At 33.9% G+C, this 14,621-nt stretch overlaps 1 protein-coding gene across 1 annotated transcript in view; it reads right to left on the bottom strand.

The window, feature by feature from the left end:
* Window positions 1-14,269, bottom strand: part of LOC149803014 (uncharacterized) — a 36,826-nt gene extending 22,557 nt beyond the window's left edge. The window contains exons 1-10 of the mRNA XM_089952568.1: window positions 14,167-14,269; window positions 13,496-13,956; window positions 10,033-10,132; window positions 7,915-8,372; window positions 7,429-7,552; window positions 4,634-5,055; window positions 3,793-3,828; window positions 3,337-3,363; window positions 1,396-1,495; window positions 545-990 (exon numbers count right to left, since the gene is read on the bottom strand). Of these exons, the coding sequence (XP_089808694.1) occupies window positions 545-990; window positions 1,396-1,495; window positions 3,337-3,363; window positions 3,793-3,828; window positions 4,634-5,055; window positions 7,429-7,552; window positions 7,915-8,372; window positions 10,033-10,132; window positions 13,496-13,956; window positions 14,167-14,258 (2,266 nt within the window). The 5' untranslated portion in view covers window positions 14,259-14,269. The remainder of the gene's footprint in view (window positions 1-544; window positions 991-1,395; window positions 1,496-3,336; window positions 3,364-3,792; window positions 3,829-4,633; window positions 5,056-7,428; window positions 7,553-7,914; window positions 8,373-10,032; window positions 10,133-13,495; window positions 13,957-14,166) is intronic.
* Window positions 14,270-14,621: the final 352 nt, after the last annotated feature.

Here is a 14,621-nt window from a genome sequence, read left to right as displayed (position 1 = left end):
TTAGTTTGTTTGTCTGTTGCCTGTCAGTAGGTACACTCATGTGACTTTTAATTTTCATCTGAAGGTTTAAAATTAGACATTATAACATATAATTATAAAAAATAGTTTCAAAACAATTAATGTTAATTCTTTTCTTATGTCTTTGAATATATAAATTTATATTAAGTTATTAAGCAGCTAATGAAGACAAGTCTGTTATTTGTTGAAATATTGTCATGTATTGTCTCTTTTCAGGTGAAACTTCATCGTCTTTTTACTGCTATTAAAGCACAAGAATGTCAAGGAAATATAGTCACATACTAAGAAATGAATCTGACTTTCGACATCAGTTGATTCAAAAATAATTAACCTCGTCAAATGTTAATACTGGTAAAATGTAATATAACCATACAACATAAATTTCAAGAACACTACGACAGATTAAGTCTACCATTTGTGGACCTAATTTTATTTTAAAAATGAAAATGCACGAATGCATTATCTTTACTATTGCAAAGATATTCAACATACAGACATAACATCGCAAACTCCACTCATAACTTACAATCGCATATAACTTTCCGCATGTGAGATACATCTGATAATGCCAGTGTACTTTGTCCATAAATCTGCCCAGGACTGGCTATGGTGTTCCACACGGAAACATTCTGGTTCTCAAGGTCAAGAACAACAACCTTTGCTCCATATTCTGACCTGAGCCTGTTAACTTCATTCTGAATATTAAGTAGGTCCTTTGTGACATCGGTTGCCTGCCTGTTTGTAAACAGCATCACAATCCGTGGAATATCTCGTGCAGCTCTCGTGAATATATTCACTGCATATGCAAATCCAGTAGCTAAGCTGGTCTCTTTCAGCAAGAAGGGATAGGTCTTTCTAAGATCAGATGAGAGATTTGTAAAGTCTGTTGCATTCTCAAGACGGATCCACTCCACCTGCATGCTTCTGACACTCATCAGTCCCACACGAGTTTTTCCTGCCCCGATGCTGAAACTGTGTTGTGTGTATAAATGTTAGTCTACAAGTATATATAACTGAAAACACCCTCTGGTTAATGCTCCATCAATTTGTATTAGGACAAAAATAAATGTACATTTTCCTTCTAATGTGAATATAAAATAAATTTACAAGATTGATATAAAGTTATTTGTACAAATTTGATAACACATGCCTTCAATAACTGTTAGTCTGCGAACTATAATATTGATTTCAGTACTTTAATACAAGAAAATGACAAAATATTATTCAATGCATTCATTTTTCTTCTAGTTTTATTGTAAAATATCTTGCACTGCGAATATAGCGTGCCCACATGCAAAATTATGTATATTACAACTAATTGGAAGAAACAAATATTTTGATAAACATATCATGTAAAACTAAACATATGTTACAAACCTTTCTGCTACTTGCTCGATGTAAAGTTGTATCCCTGGCACAGGGGTAGCAGTATTTGTATCGATTATGAAAATGACGTCGAAATCTCGACTGCACCTTTCTAAAAATGCAATTATTTTGACATTATTAAGATGTTCACATGAGATAACAAAATTTAATTAGTGACCAGCAGATTGGCAAATAGCCATATATGAAAACACCTAAAACAAATACAAGATCTGCATCAAATTTGCTGAAAATAGCATGGAGAAAGTGTCCCTAATCGTCATCTTTCATGTAGCTACTTTATTTAAATGTTTCTTTACAATATTCTCTAATGATAAAATCAATGTAGAAGATTAATATAAATCATGCATATTATAATCAGATTGTGTCTGGATAGAAATCACACAAAAAGCTGAGTGAAATGAAGATCAAAAAGATGGGTGCTGTCAGAAAATGTAAATGTCAGACACTGCAGCCTAGTATCTCCAAGAGCACTCATAGGGTATTTGAGACTCTGGAGAGCAAAAGATATGGGTGTAGGAAACTGACTCTCCTTGTCTGGGTAATAACGATTTCAACCTTTCCCTTATTTAACCCAATCTCTGTATTGTATTTTCTTCTCTCAACAGCAAATCAATAAACCATCTTCAAAGTTAAGTGCCATTATGTTGTATGTAATAAAAGTGATGTACAGTGACCATTAACCTTCCTTGAACCAGAATGACCTGAACCTTGGACCCTTTGACTTCAAAGCCAACATTTCATTCCCCCATGTGCAAGCTGTCCACATTGTCTGGTCAATATTTGTAATCTCGAACTCAATGAAACGTGGAAACCATGTTGTTATTTCACCTACCGTGAAATTGCTTTCTTGATCCCAAAATCTCTTGGTGTGTCTTACCCATGGTGCATGACATCAACAGCCTGGTCGAGGAACTTAATGAAGAACAAGGTTACTGTGTGACACCACTTTTCTTCTTCGAACCACTATGACCTTGACTTCTGATGTTTTGAACTTGAACCAATAAGGAATGTGTGCTTTTCTTATCCAAGTGCAAGCTGTACACAAACATTTGGCTAAGATATGTCTTGTGGACCTATCGTTTTTAATTAGAATATTTTTTATCTTCTTCCAAACACAATGACCCTGACTTTTGGGTGTTCAAATGTTATAGTTGTCTTTTTTTATTATAACTGCAAGCCATCAATAAAGTTTATTTAAGTACAGGATCTAAAACTAAAGTAATTGTGTGGAAGCCATTCATCCTCTTCAGCTACAGTGACCTTGACTTTAAACCCTTCGATCCCAATTATCATTTGGGTACTTTCTCCACAAAGTTGTTGTTGTTGTATGGTTTAACGCCATTTTTCAGCACAAATTAGGCTATACATGGCGGCCAGTATAAATGGTGGAGGAAGAACCCGGGAAACCCCCGGAAAGAACCACCGACCCACGAGAAGCTACTGGCAAGCTTTCTCACATAACCACATTGGCCGAATCCGAGACTCGAACTCACGCAGACAGGTGAGTCCTCAAAGTTTGTATTAAGGTCTGTGATCTAGAACTCATGGTATCATGTAAATTAAAAACAGGCATAATCATGGACAGGCAATCAACATCATAACATAATATGCTTCGCATATAACAAAATATAGAGAGAGAGAGAGAGAGAGAGAGAGAGAGAGAGAGAGAGAGAGAGAAAGACAGAAAGAGAGAGTCAATTCAAGTCTGAATTATCTCCCTTAGAAATAGTCAACCACCATCTTTTGGTCACCTTCCCTGGAATTATTATTGACGTCAGTAGTTATTTAAAAGAATATCCCAAGATAAGGCGATATAAGCATAATTTATCTTCTATATATTATTCATAGCACACCAACAATGTTTTGATCTGACTAAAATGCAATTTCAGTAAGTTGTAAAAGAGAAAGAAACATAAAATTCTTAATACATACCTATATTCTTTACTGTTGTCGTTACCACTGAAAACGGAATTAAAATTCACTGAAAACTGACTGATTACACTTGTTCTCACAACAGTTGCCATTGTGTGAAATATTTTATGCAGGGGTTTCTTGTCTGTCATTGTGATGGTTTCAATTTCCCACCTTGTATTTTTAAGGAATTATGCAGAAGGCTTCAGCCAATTGCAATTTAGGAGATAGCTGTGAATGAATTTTACACTGCAAACATAGTTTAGTACATCATTTTACAACGTTCCTGCAACATCTAAGCTATATTAATCACATTATTTCAGCTCTCTGTTTAAAGAATACCATTAATTTTTCCAAGCATATCAGGAAACGTTCACCAAAGAGGCTTTGTAAAGAGAATTTTTATCATGTTCCTTTAGTGTTCTAACCTGCAAAAAAATGTCCAAACATTGTAGATTCGATAAGCCTGACTCATACCTGTTGTAGTTGCTATCTGTATCTGGGCTGCAGTTGCTGTAAGATAAAATAAGACCAAGGAGTTAAAAAAACAGCTAATTCATTTCTCTTAAAATATAGTGGGTTTTTTCTTTCTCTTTTTATATTTTAAATGCTAGACTTTTAATATTCAGCAAACATGATTATTAACACTACTCTAAAAGTTGCAAAATAAAGCAAATAAATTATGCTGCTACCAGGTGTATAATTTCCATATACATGAATTTGCTATTCTGATTCATAAACAAGAGGTATCTTATTTATACGTTAAAATGACGTTAATAAACTTTTGCGCAATGTGACAATGTGCGAAGGAATTTTATTAGTTGAAACAAACCCGTAGTAAAACGCAATCTGCTTCACCATAATAAGTCACACCCAACACCCTGTCTTTGACTACCTGTCATTAACTTTTGCTATTTTAACCCAACACAACACAGACACACCATTGACATATTATAACTTATTTAAAATCTGATTTCTGTTTTTACTTATTCCACTAGTTTTTGTCAGCTTCTGCTGTCAATAAAACACACACACACACACACAAGCATATATATATATATATATATATATACACACACATACATATATACATACATGAATACACACACATACATACATACACATATATATAGCTTACTTGTAAAGGGCAGGAATTATGTCAAAATGTTGATTAGTAAAACAATTAAAATAAAATAGCTTTATAGGTAAATTAATTAATAATCAATATCCTTAAAGGTCTCATGGTATTGATATGTAACAGAATACTGCTACTACTACTACTACCGCTACTACAATACAAAACTGAAAATCTTCCCACCTTTACAGACAGCGACTCCAATTGCACCAGGATTTCGTAGATCCAAGCTTCTTCTATTATCAAATATTTGTTGAGAAGGGAAGATTATCTGCTGAAAATATGTTGTTTGCCAAGGCGCGTATATGACGAAATATATGTTGTTAGAATTTGCTTCTAGGAATTCAGACTCTGTATCAGCAGAATTAAGTCGACTCTCATCGGTTATTAAAACAATAACCGGTTGAACATTTACCCGCCTCTCGTTCTTGATTGCAGTTCGGGCCATTTGAATAGCAAGGCGAAGATCAGGTAGTCCAATGGTGGGGGAACTTATGCCGAGGGCAGCATCGACAGAGTTCGGATTGAAGCCATTGTAAAAAACTGGACCCTGGGTTATATCTGTTTTAGACGTGAGCAAGCCAAATCTTGTTCCTGGACCAAAGCTGAAGAAAAGAGTAACGGCAGCATTATAGCAAGGTTTGGATATGAACTGGATGCTAAAGTGAATTTCAAAATCAAAATACAAATTTCTTTACACAAAATCATTTTAATGTGTCAAATGCATCTACACATGACGTGCTTATTTATGTTTTTAAATCTAAAATTTTATTATGAATAACAAAGTCATTCTTTGATTTAAACCCTTATTTCTGCCCTAGTAGACTTTACCTACCTGCCCACCATTGAAGAAGTGGGTCTGGGGCATCATCTGTCAGTTATGACCAGAAATGCGGTTCACTAAATCACCTTTCAGATGTTTAATTGACCTTGATTTGGCTGAATGATATACATTAGTCTCTTCCTTTTCACAATAGTCATTGTCACAACATGCCCGAAGAGTAAGGAAAGGTAAAATACTCTTTTGATTACTGCTCCAGAAAGAGCACTCCAGTGGCCTTGTGGTTAAAGCGTCCACCTCGGATGCAGGAGGTCACGGGTTCAAACCCCGGCCGAGCAATATCAAAACTGATACTAACAGTATCCTCACTAGGCACTCAGCATTAAGAGGTTAGTGTTATGACTGGTCAGCCTGGTGTCAGGATAATGTGACTGGGTGGGACATGATGCTACATGTTGGTGGCATGATGCTTCAGTGCTAGAAATCACACAACACACACACACACACACACACACACAATCTCCTTAAGTTATAATGGGGAACAGAACATGGTGGTTGACTTTCCAATGCCAATATCTGAAGAGATAAATTTTTCTCTTATGAGAAATCAATGTAACATGTTTATGTCAAATGTAGCATAATTAATTTCTTAAGGCACTTTCAGCGCATTGATGACTGTATCATGAAGACTCAGGCTGGTTGCATTAATCTCCTTAAGTTATAATGGAGAACAGAATATGGTGGTTGACTTTCCAATGCCAATATCTGAAGAGATAAATTTTTCTCTTATGAGAAATCAATGTAACATGTTTATGTCAAATGTAGCATAATTAATTTCTTAAGGCACTTTCAGCGCATTGATGACTGTATCATGAAGACTCAGGCTGGCCAGGGTGGGTATCGAACCTGTGACACCTGGATTACAACTCAGACGCTTTACCAACTGAGCTACTGCAGGTCACATACGGTTAAAATTTAAGGATTATTATGGTCGTCAATTTGTGATGACAAATGTCAAACGTCCCAACTTTTTTAGTATAAATAAATTCTGGATTCTGAATAACTGATTAAAATGATTTAACTAATATGCTTGTTCTCTTTAAGTTTAGCCACTGAATACAGAGACTCGTGACGCAAAAAACATTCTCAGTGATCATCTATAACTTCTTTTATTGTAGTAAAGAATACTCAGAGCTTTCAGGTCAAAAGAAAATGTATGTAGCAGACATAAAGCCAGGAAGTCATTCCATCATTTTTCTATGATCTTGAAAATATACAAGTTTTTTTTAAAGAAAGTGAAATGTTCATATATATGAAAATTAATCCTACGCAAGTGAATTATGTATAATCCAATGAATGTAAGTTTTGCAGCATTTAGACTTAATCCATTAAACCTAGAACAGTTGCAGATGTCCTCTTCACAGGCAGTGCGAATTCAATGTTGATAGTCAATCTTTCTTTCTCACTTATATTGAAGCAACTGACTGGAAGATGGACAAACGAAAGACCATTCTAATGGTACTAATTATTTATATCTTTTCTACACATACATAGTAAGCAATCTTTTGTCATAACAGAGGCTTCGTGCTCAAATTGAGTTACCAACTCTTCGATACTGCAACTAAAATATTACATTAAATGTGTGAATTCTGCCTCTGGAATGGATGTTGATTGCATTTGTGTAATAGAAATGTAAGACTATATTCTTGCTCATTTAATTTTGCTATGTGATACTTGGGTGATTTTCATGCAAAAATAAAAAGAACACGAAGTAGATTAGGTCGGTAAGAAGTATTTTGATCTCAGCTGCTGTTAGCAGAGATGTTGTCCTCTCAAAGACACCCAAGACGTAAAGAACATCATTGCACAAATAAAACTTCTATTGTGTATGAGAAGAAGTAGCAAATAAAAATGTAGGTGAGATCAATATATTCTAATTAGATGATTCAAATTATGAACAATATTACGAAAGATGTCTCGCCGTTAACAATATTTCTCGGTTTCTCGGTTTCCAGACATGACACAACTGTGTAGCAATTTAATTTGGCAAATGTGTTACTGTTTGTATAAGTAATTCCTATGACCGTGCATTTATGGCTGTTTAATTTCACCAAGATAATTTTGCACTAATACTTGCCAAAAACATAGAATGATACAAATGTAGTTTGGTAGGATGCATTTCACGATATCTTATTACCTCTTTGAAATGTCGGTCAGAATTAACTTAATCTCAGCTGCTGTTAGAGGTGACTTAGTCATGTTGATTACATCCAGGACGTACAGAACATCTATTTCTCTACTGCAAACATCTTTTGCTGAAACTGAGAAAATTTATTTTATAGGACAGAAGTACTTTATATTTTTATGTTAAAACATATGTTGCATTTATTCATTTACCCATATACTAAAATATATGCATGTTAAGGCCATTCTTTCGGTTCCATAAATTACAAAATGTTATACCTTTTGTTTGACAGTTTAGAGTGTTGTGTTTAGAATTAAACCTTCCATCATGCCATATTCATAAATGATTAAAAGTTGTAACACTGCAGAAACATTTGATTTCTTATACCTGAAATTCCACAAAAACATTTCTAGCACTTCAGAAAACGTTACAAATTAAGCTGGAAATCTAAGAAAGCCCACGAGCAAAAGTATCTTGTAGTATCAAATTTGAACTCACGGTTACATAACGTATCTTGCATAGATGAAATCTCTGATGGGTCCAGTTTGGCTTTTCCATACGCTTGTCCAGGACTTGCTATTGATCTCCAAAGAAACGGATCAGAATTAGCCATGTCGACTACGATGACATTTTTTAGCAGTGATAGTTTCAGAGCATTGACTTCACTTTCCACATCAAATGTATTAACTAGAAATCGGTCTGAAAGAATAACTAAAGTCCTAACGATATTACGGAGAAATCCACCAGCAGGACGGGGATCAAACATATTCCTGGCAGCCTGCAATCCGGTTATGAGACTGTTGTCTTTTGTTGGTGCTAAATGTAATCCTTCTCCTAACAGAGTGGCAAGATATGTAAAATTCTGTGTATCTTTAAGGTGAAGTCCACTCCATAAGGCTGGCAAACTCTGTACATGTATGACGCCAACTCGGGTGGTATCAGGTCCAATATTGAAACTAAAAACAAAGTAGAACAGCATAATCACCCTCCTTGCTTCATAGAAATGTACATGTGTTATTCTTTTGTAACAAACAAATAGTCTTAAACTAAGTAGCAAAAAGAGTGAAAGCCATCAAATTTTGTAAAATTCAGCAAATAACTTATTTCTGTAGAATACTTTTTAAAAAAAATTACAATATTGTGAATTAAATCCCAAATAGTCCTAAAAGTTCTACCACAAGTCCAAATGTAGAGTACCTAATGAATTCCAGTGGTTTTATGAATGGATTCCAATACTGAATGTACTGATATACCAATAACCTAGAAGGTGGCTATGTGCTAAGAGTTTTGATGTTTCAGTGATATAATCCAAAATATCCTTGAATGAAATCATAGTAATCCCAAAACGTTTATATAGTCCAAGAAGTATTAATAAGAGCTTTGTAATTCCAGTGAATAATTGACATAAATATATCCTCTATAACAAAACACATTAAAAAAATTGATCCCACTTCGAATGTTAAGGTAGAAATGAGTGTTTCTGATATAAACAGTTTTATATACCTCCCCACATGAAATATGTTGAAATAACCATTTCTTGGAAATACACCATCATCTTAATGGAATTTTCCATTAAATTCATAAACAGTTTGCTTCTAGAACATTCTTGATTTCTAAATAAAATTAGACTTTGAACTCAACAGGAGTAAATATGTTTACCTGCAATTAATAATGATCTTAACATTAACTCTAAAATCATTGAGAAATATTATCTACGTAATATGTTGTTTACCAAATAAATCCCAAAAAGATGTGAGTAATCAGGTAGGCCCAAAACTTTATTACCGACCAAGGTTAACCACACTATATTGAAATATATAACATATAATCACGGAGAAAAGCCAAGTCACAATGCAAATTAAATATGCATAAAAATTCTTCTTCGTCCAAACTCCGAGACATTTTACATGAACTAAGTTAGCTTAGTTATTTGTCCATTTTATAAAGTTGGTTAATTCCTCCTTCATCCTCCCAGTGGGTAGAGGACAATTTGAATTTGGTGAACAACACCCTGTCATATATTCATGTTAAAATAATTTTCTGTCATTGGTTCTCTGATGTAAATGTCTCAACTGTGGCTTCTAGGACAACAAATAAAGCAAATGAAATATAAATAATATGCTAAATTGTATGATATGTTTTCAGGTTACAACTTACTATGTGAATAGGATTGTACATGTACTAAAATACCAAAAATGTAATCATTGTCAGGAAACAGAGTGTTCCTGAAATTATGAAAGAGCTAATATGTGACAAATAAAAATTATCTGTTAATGAAAAGACATTAATAAAATTCAACTTCAGAATTCAACATATGTACAAGGGGAAAAATCATCTCATTTTCATGTTTCGGGAGTTATTACAATTGATGTTATTCTTCAGGTGGAGAATTTTATCTCCTTTCTGAAACATTCTCTTAAAGAAAAAGAAGCAGAAGTGGAGGAGGAACAACAGCACAACTGCAACTACGATGCATACTGTTTCTGATCCAATGAAACATGGACCTGGATCAATGAGAAAACACTCCTCAAGCAAGACTTTAAAATAATTTTATGGATTAAAAGAAACCATTGTGTAACACTTAACATAAAACAAATGACTGACTTGTACTCAAACCTTTGAGCAATCTTCTCCAGATATAACTCTGATGTCTGCATCACTGTTGAATTTTTCGTATCAACAAGGAAAATTATATCGAAATTTTCAGCACATATTTCTGAAAAGAAATAGGAACAAGTCAGAAGAGATTTCCATTTACTACTACTACTATTACTAATACACATTCATACAAAACCAATTAAGTACCTGTTTAATCATCAGGAAATTCATCGTTGATGTATACCAGGTTGAAAAGTCAACTGAATCCTTTGAAAGTTGCGGCAAATGCATTCTATGAGTTCTGGTTTCATTTTGATGTTGTTTCATTTGGAATTCTTCCAAACAAGCAGTTACACCCCCAAAATAAAAACCGTTTGATCAAAATCACATGATTAGATGGGGAGAATTTAATTTCTGAAAATAAATAACCCATACCACAATATTGTCTATTTGCATTTTCTTACACACACTGGCTGGTGGGGTCAAGTGGGATCTATAAAGAATTGTTATTTCTCACTGGATGAGGTAGGTCAGGTGGTTCTTCAACGATGTGGGATATTTGTAAATAATCACATAACTAGTATGAACGAAATGAGTTTTCATCCTTTATGTTTGTATATAAGTATGTGGAGCTGTACAATATTTGTTCATTATTAAATTCTTGTTGTAACATCAATCTTGAAACTATGTTTAGATATTATTCGAGAGAAAACATTGGTTCATATTATTAATTGGAACCACAAAGTGCTCATTGGACTAAAATATTATTCTAGAACTAGTGTGAATTATTCAAAGGAGTTCTGGACAATGCCATTTCAATACATCCTGACTTTTGTCAGACCAGTACATTCGAGAATGTGAAATTCATTCTGAATACTTGATTCTTTTGGACTTGAATAATATAACTTATTTTAGGATTTTTTTGGATTCAGTTCATAATACTGTATACTTTAAGTGACATTTTATAATTTTAAATCATTTCTTTAGCAAATAAGCTAAAGCGAAGCCAGGCAAAATATTTGATATCCACTATTTGCTGGTAGAATCAGCAATAATTAATTCACTGTAGGTAGTTTCATATGGAAAGAATCCAATTTAATCCATAAACAGTACTTTAGAATCACTCAAATAGAAATGTCATGGTTTTCATTTGAGTCAGGAAAAATATTTGTTATTCATCATACTGTTTGAAACAAATCATTAACCAAAGTATCAAAGAACACATCACCATTCATATTGTTTAAAGGTGTGGTATCAGGTAGAACGCGGAAACAAACATTGAATGGACACAGTATATGGAACAAAAATGATGAAATCAGAAAATTTACATTTAAAATAGCAATTTCAGAAGATGTATAACAAATGTTTCTAAATGTAAACAATATAAAAATTATGTCTATGAGTAATAACATAAGTGTACGCATTATTGCAATAATGGCAGGTATGAAGTGTCATATTGTCCAGAGTTACCAGAAACCTGGCCAAAACATTAACCAGTTTAAGCTCTTTGTTTGACCTAGGTATCTGCCAAAAATGGGGGATCTAATGCAATGATGTATATTTTTTAATCTTTGAAAAGATGGATCATTAAAGCACATGTGCATAAAGCGATTATTCTCATATTCATTTATGGTGTTCCATACAATGTGCTTCCATTCCGTCTTAGCCGGAAATGTCTTATTTTGTACAAAACTATATCAAGTCATCTTTGTGAAGAATTCCATATATATAGGGAATAAATCCCATTTGTTTCATATGGTCATTCCTGGCAAGAAAGGTATACAATCTTATTATAAATATTCTTTAAGATAACATATTCTCAGGCATATGACGTAAGTTGCAAAGGAAATATAGTTTTCTTTTATCAATTTTGGGGACAATTCAGTTTAGTCCAAGAATGCTTTTGCTCACGAGAAATTTTGTGTGTGTGTGTGTGTGTGCTTAACACACTGATGCTGTTGGATAACAATGTTCTTATATAGACATGTGGTGGTTAAGGAGTTTAATTTACATTCCGCTTTCCCAATCCTGATATGGAAATATAGTGATTTTCTTCCTTTTGTGCATGCCTTTTCCACTTGTGCTACGCAGCTCATGTTAGCGCTCATAGGGATACCTACGTGTTCGGTATAGTTTGGGAAATGAAAACAATGTGTGGGTCACTTCTCCACTTAAAGTAGCAATCTCTCTTCTGTCTGTTTCATTTGAAGATGATAATGCAACTCTTGTTTTCATTGATTTTAAAATTCCAGTTTACCGAGTAAAAGTAAGCGATATCAAGCATTGCTTGCAAATGAGCAGGGGTTGTCCTTATAAAGGTTATATTATCAGCCAATGCAGGGTTTCCAGCAGAAATTGATCCTACGGTTATTCCTAATTTGGAATTTTATAACAAATTTGACAAATCATTAATATATACCAGATATAGAAACTTGGAAAGTAATCCACCTTGTCGGACACCTTGTCTAATTGGTATAGGTTCAGATTTAGTTCTATTTATAGTAACAATGCTATAGATATTAGAGTATGATTATACAATTACAGTGAGAAGTCTGCCAGAAATTCCCAACAGGGAAAGCTTTATGAAAAGGCCATTGTGCCATACAGTGTCAAACACATTTCTTATGTCCAAAAATGCGGCATAGATTTTCAATTTTAATTCCAGGTTAGCGAAGATAGCTTCATGTAAGATCAAAGATGCTATTATGCACCTCAATCCCATTTGTAAGCGCTGCTGTTGAGAATCAGGGAAATTTTAACACTTTCAGCATTTTGGTTTTGTACCATGAATCATGTCTAATATATACACATTTTTCAAATAGTTTATACAAAGCAGGTAATAAAGATACAGCCATGTAGTTGTCATTTTTAAACTTTCCTCCCCCTTTGTACTTTCTAGTCAAATGGTATTTAGCAATGTTTTAGTATCGCACTGAATAAATATGTTATAGCTTCTATCAGTTTTTGGTCCCCATATCTTATATGATCATTCTGTACACTATCTATCACCAGTGCTTTACGTAGTTGTTTTATAAATGCTGCTATTTCATCAACTGTAAAATCTTCATTTAGAACGGAGTCTTGAGGATTGGTTTCTTTACTCATCATAGGGTTATTGAATAAAGTAATGAATGATGTACTGAATGAAACATTCACTGGTGTCTATAGATGTTTAAAGTATCTGGCAAATAGGTTAGCTATCTCTTAAAGACTGGATGCTGTTTTTCTGTCAAATTTTAGTTCGCAACAGGTTTTAGAGTTTCTGTCCCTAATATGTTGTTTACAATACAATTTCCAGAGAAGTCTAATATCTAACTCTGCTGCATCATCTATATCAATAAACATGCTTTCTTCATATGTATAACAGGACTCCAATCAGACAATTTAATCAACACGCCATATTTTGAAAGGAAGTAAGGAACATTATGTGAGTTAATAATTAGTAAACATATTACTGCAAGATAACAATGAAATCATTTACCTATAACGCTACAGATCCTATCCTTGAAAATATTCGTCTCCTTCAACTTGCCGAAATCCATTAGACCAATAGAGTATTCGGGAGCAAACGCAATGGCATCCAGTTCATCCTTCTGAACTCGATTTCCAACTCCGACGACAATCATTCGGATGCCTTCTGTCCGGGCTATTCTGCTTTCTTCTTTAGTCTGTTCTCGGTCATCTGAAACTCCGTCTGTGAGAAGGATGCCAACTTTTGGCACATTTCGTCTTCCCTCTTGCTGAAAAATTTCTCTTGCCTTTGCAATTGCCGCTGCTGTATTAGTTCCAAAATTCAGTGGATTTTGTTGAAGGCGACTGGCCACTACACTATCAAGGTACTCAACAAAAAGAGAGGACTGAAGAGTTGTTACGACTGCATCATCCACATAGCTCCCATACGGTACTACAGCAACTCTGGTTTTGGACTGACCAATATCAAAACTGAAACAGTAGACACAAGAAATAAGAATAAGGCACAAAATCTTCATTGTCAATGTAAAATGTCTTTTAAATCTTGCAGGAAAATCATTTGCTTAAAAACAAAGGCTGACATACTCTAGTTGATAACTTTTATTCATTATATATAATAAATAGTTTCTAAACGTTTCCTTAAACTCGTGTTCTTTCAAGAATTATGCAAATCACATTTACCTGTGTATAAGATCTCGAACAAACTGTTTCATTCTTTCGAAGTCATTTTCAGTTATGCTGTTGGAGGTATCAACAATGACTCCAATGTCCATATCAATGTCGCATTGTTCTGAAAGAAAATGTGTCATGGTAGCATGAATCCAAAATGCAAGAAAAGCACGGCATTTATTTATCCAAAATTAGAAAGCAAAAACATTGGGTATATAATTCATACATGATTGGATTGCTGTGAAAGGATAGTTTATGAAATAACTTAGATACTATCACTGCTATTTAGATGCGACGACAACTTCATTATTGTTTAATGGGATATATCATATTTACTTTCTCATACACATAAATCAGTATGATTGATATTTAAGCAAATGTTGAATTTAATACATTGTAAGCCAGATAGATCCATATTGACTGCATCGGTATGAAAACAAGAGGACAGCAAAGTAAAGGAAGAGCGA

Source organism: Sinohyriopsis cumingii, chromosome 3 (assembly GCF_028554795.1).
Source record: "Sinohyriopsis cumingii isolate HCF-2022 chromosome 3, ASM2855479v2, whole genome shotgun sequence".
NCBI lineage: Eukaryota > Metazoa > Mollusca > Bivalvia > Unionida > Unionidae > Sinohyriopsis > Sinohyriopsis cumingii.
The sequence above is the reverse complement of the archived record's forward strand: the minus strand, read 5'-3'. Positions and strand labels throughout refer to the sequence as shown.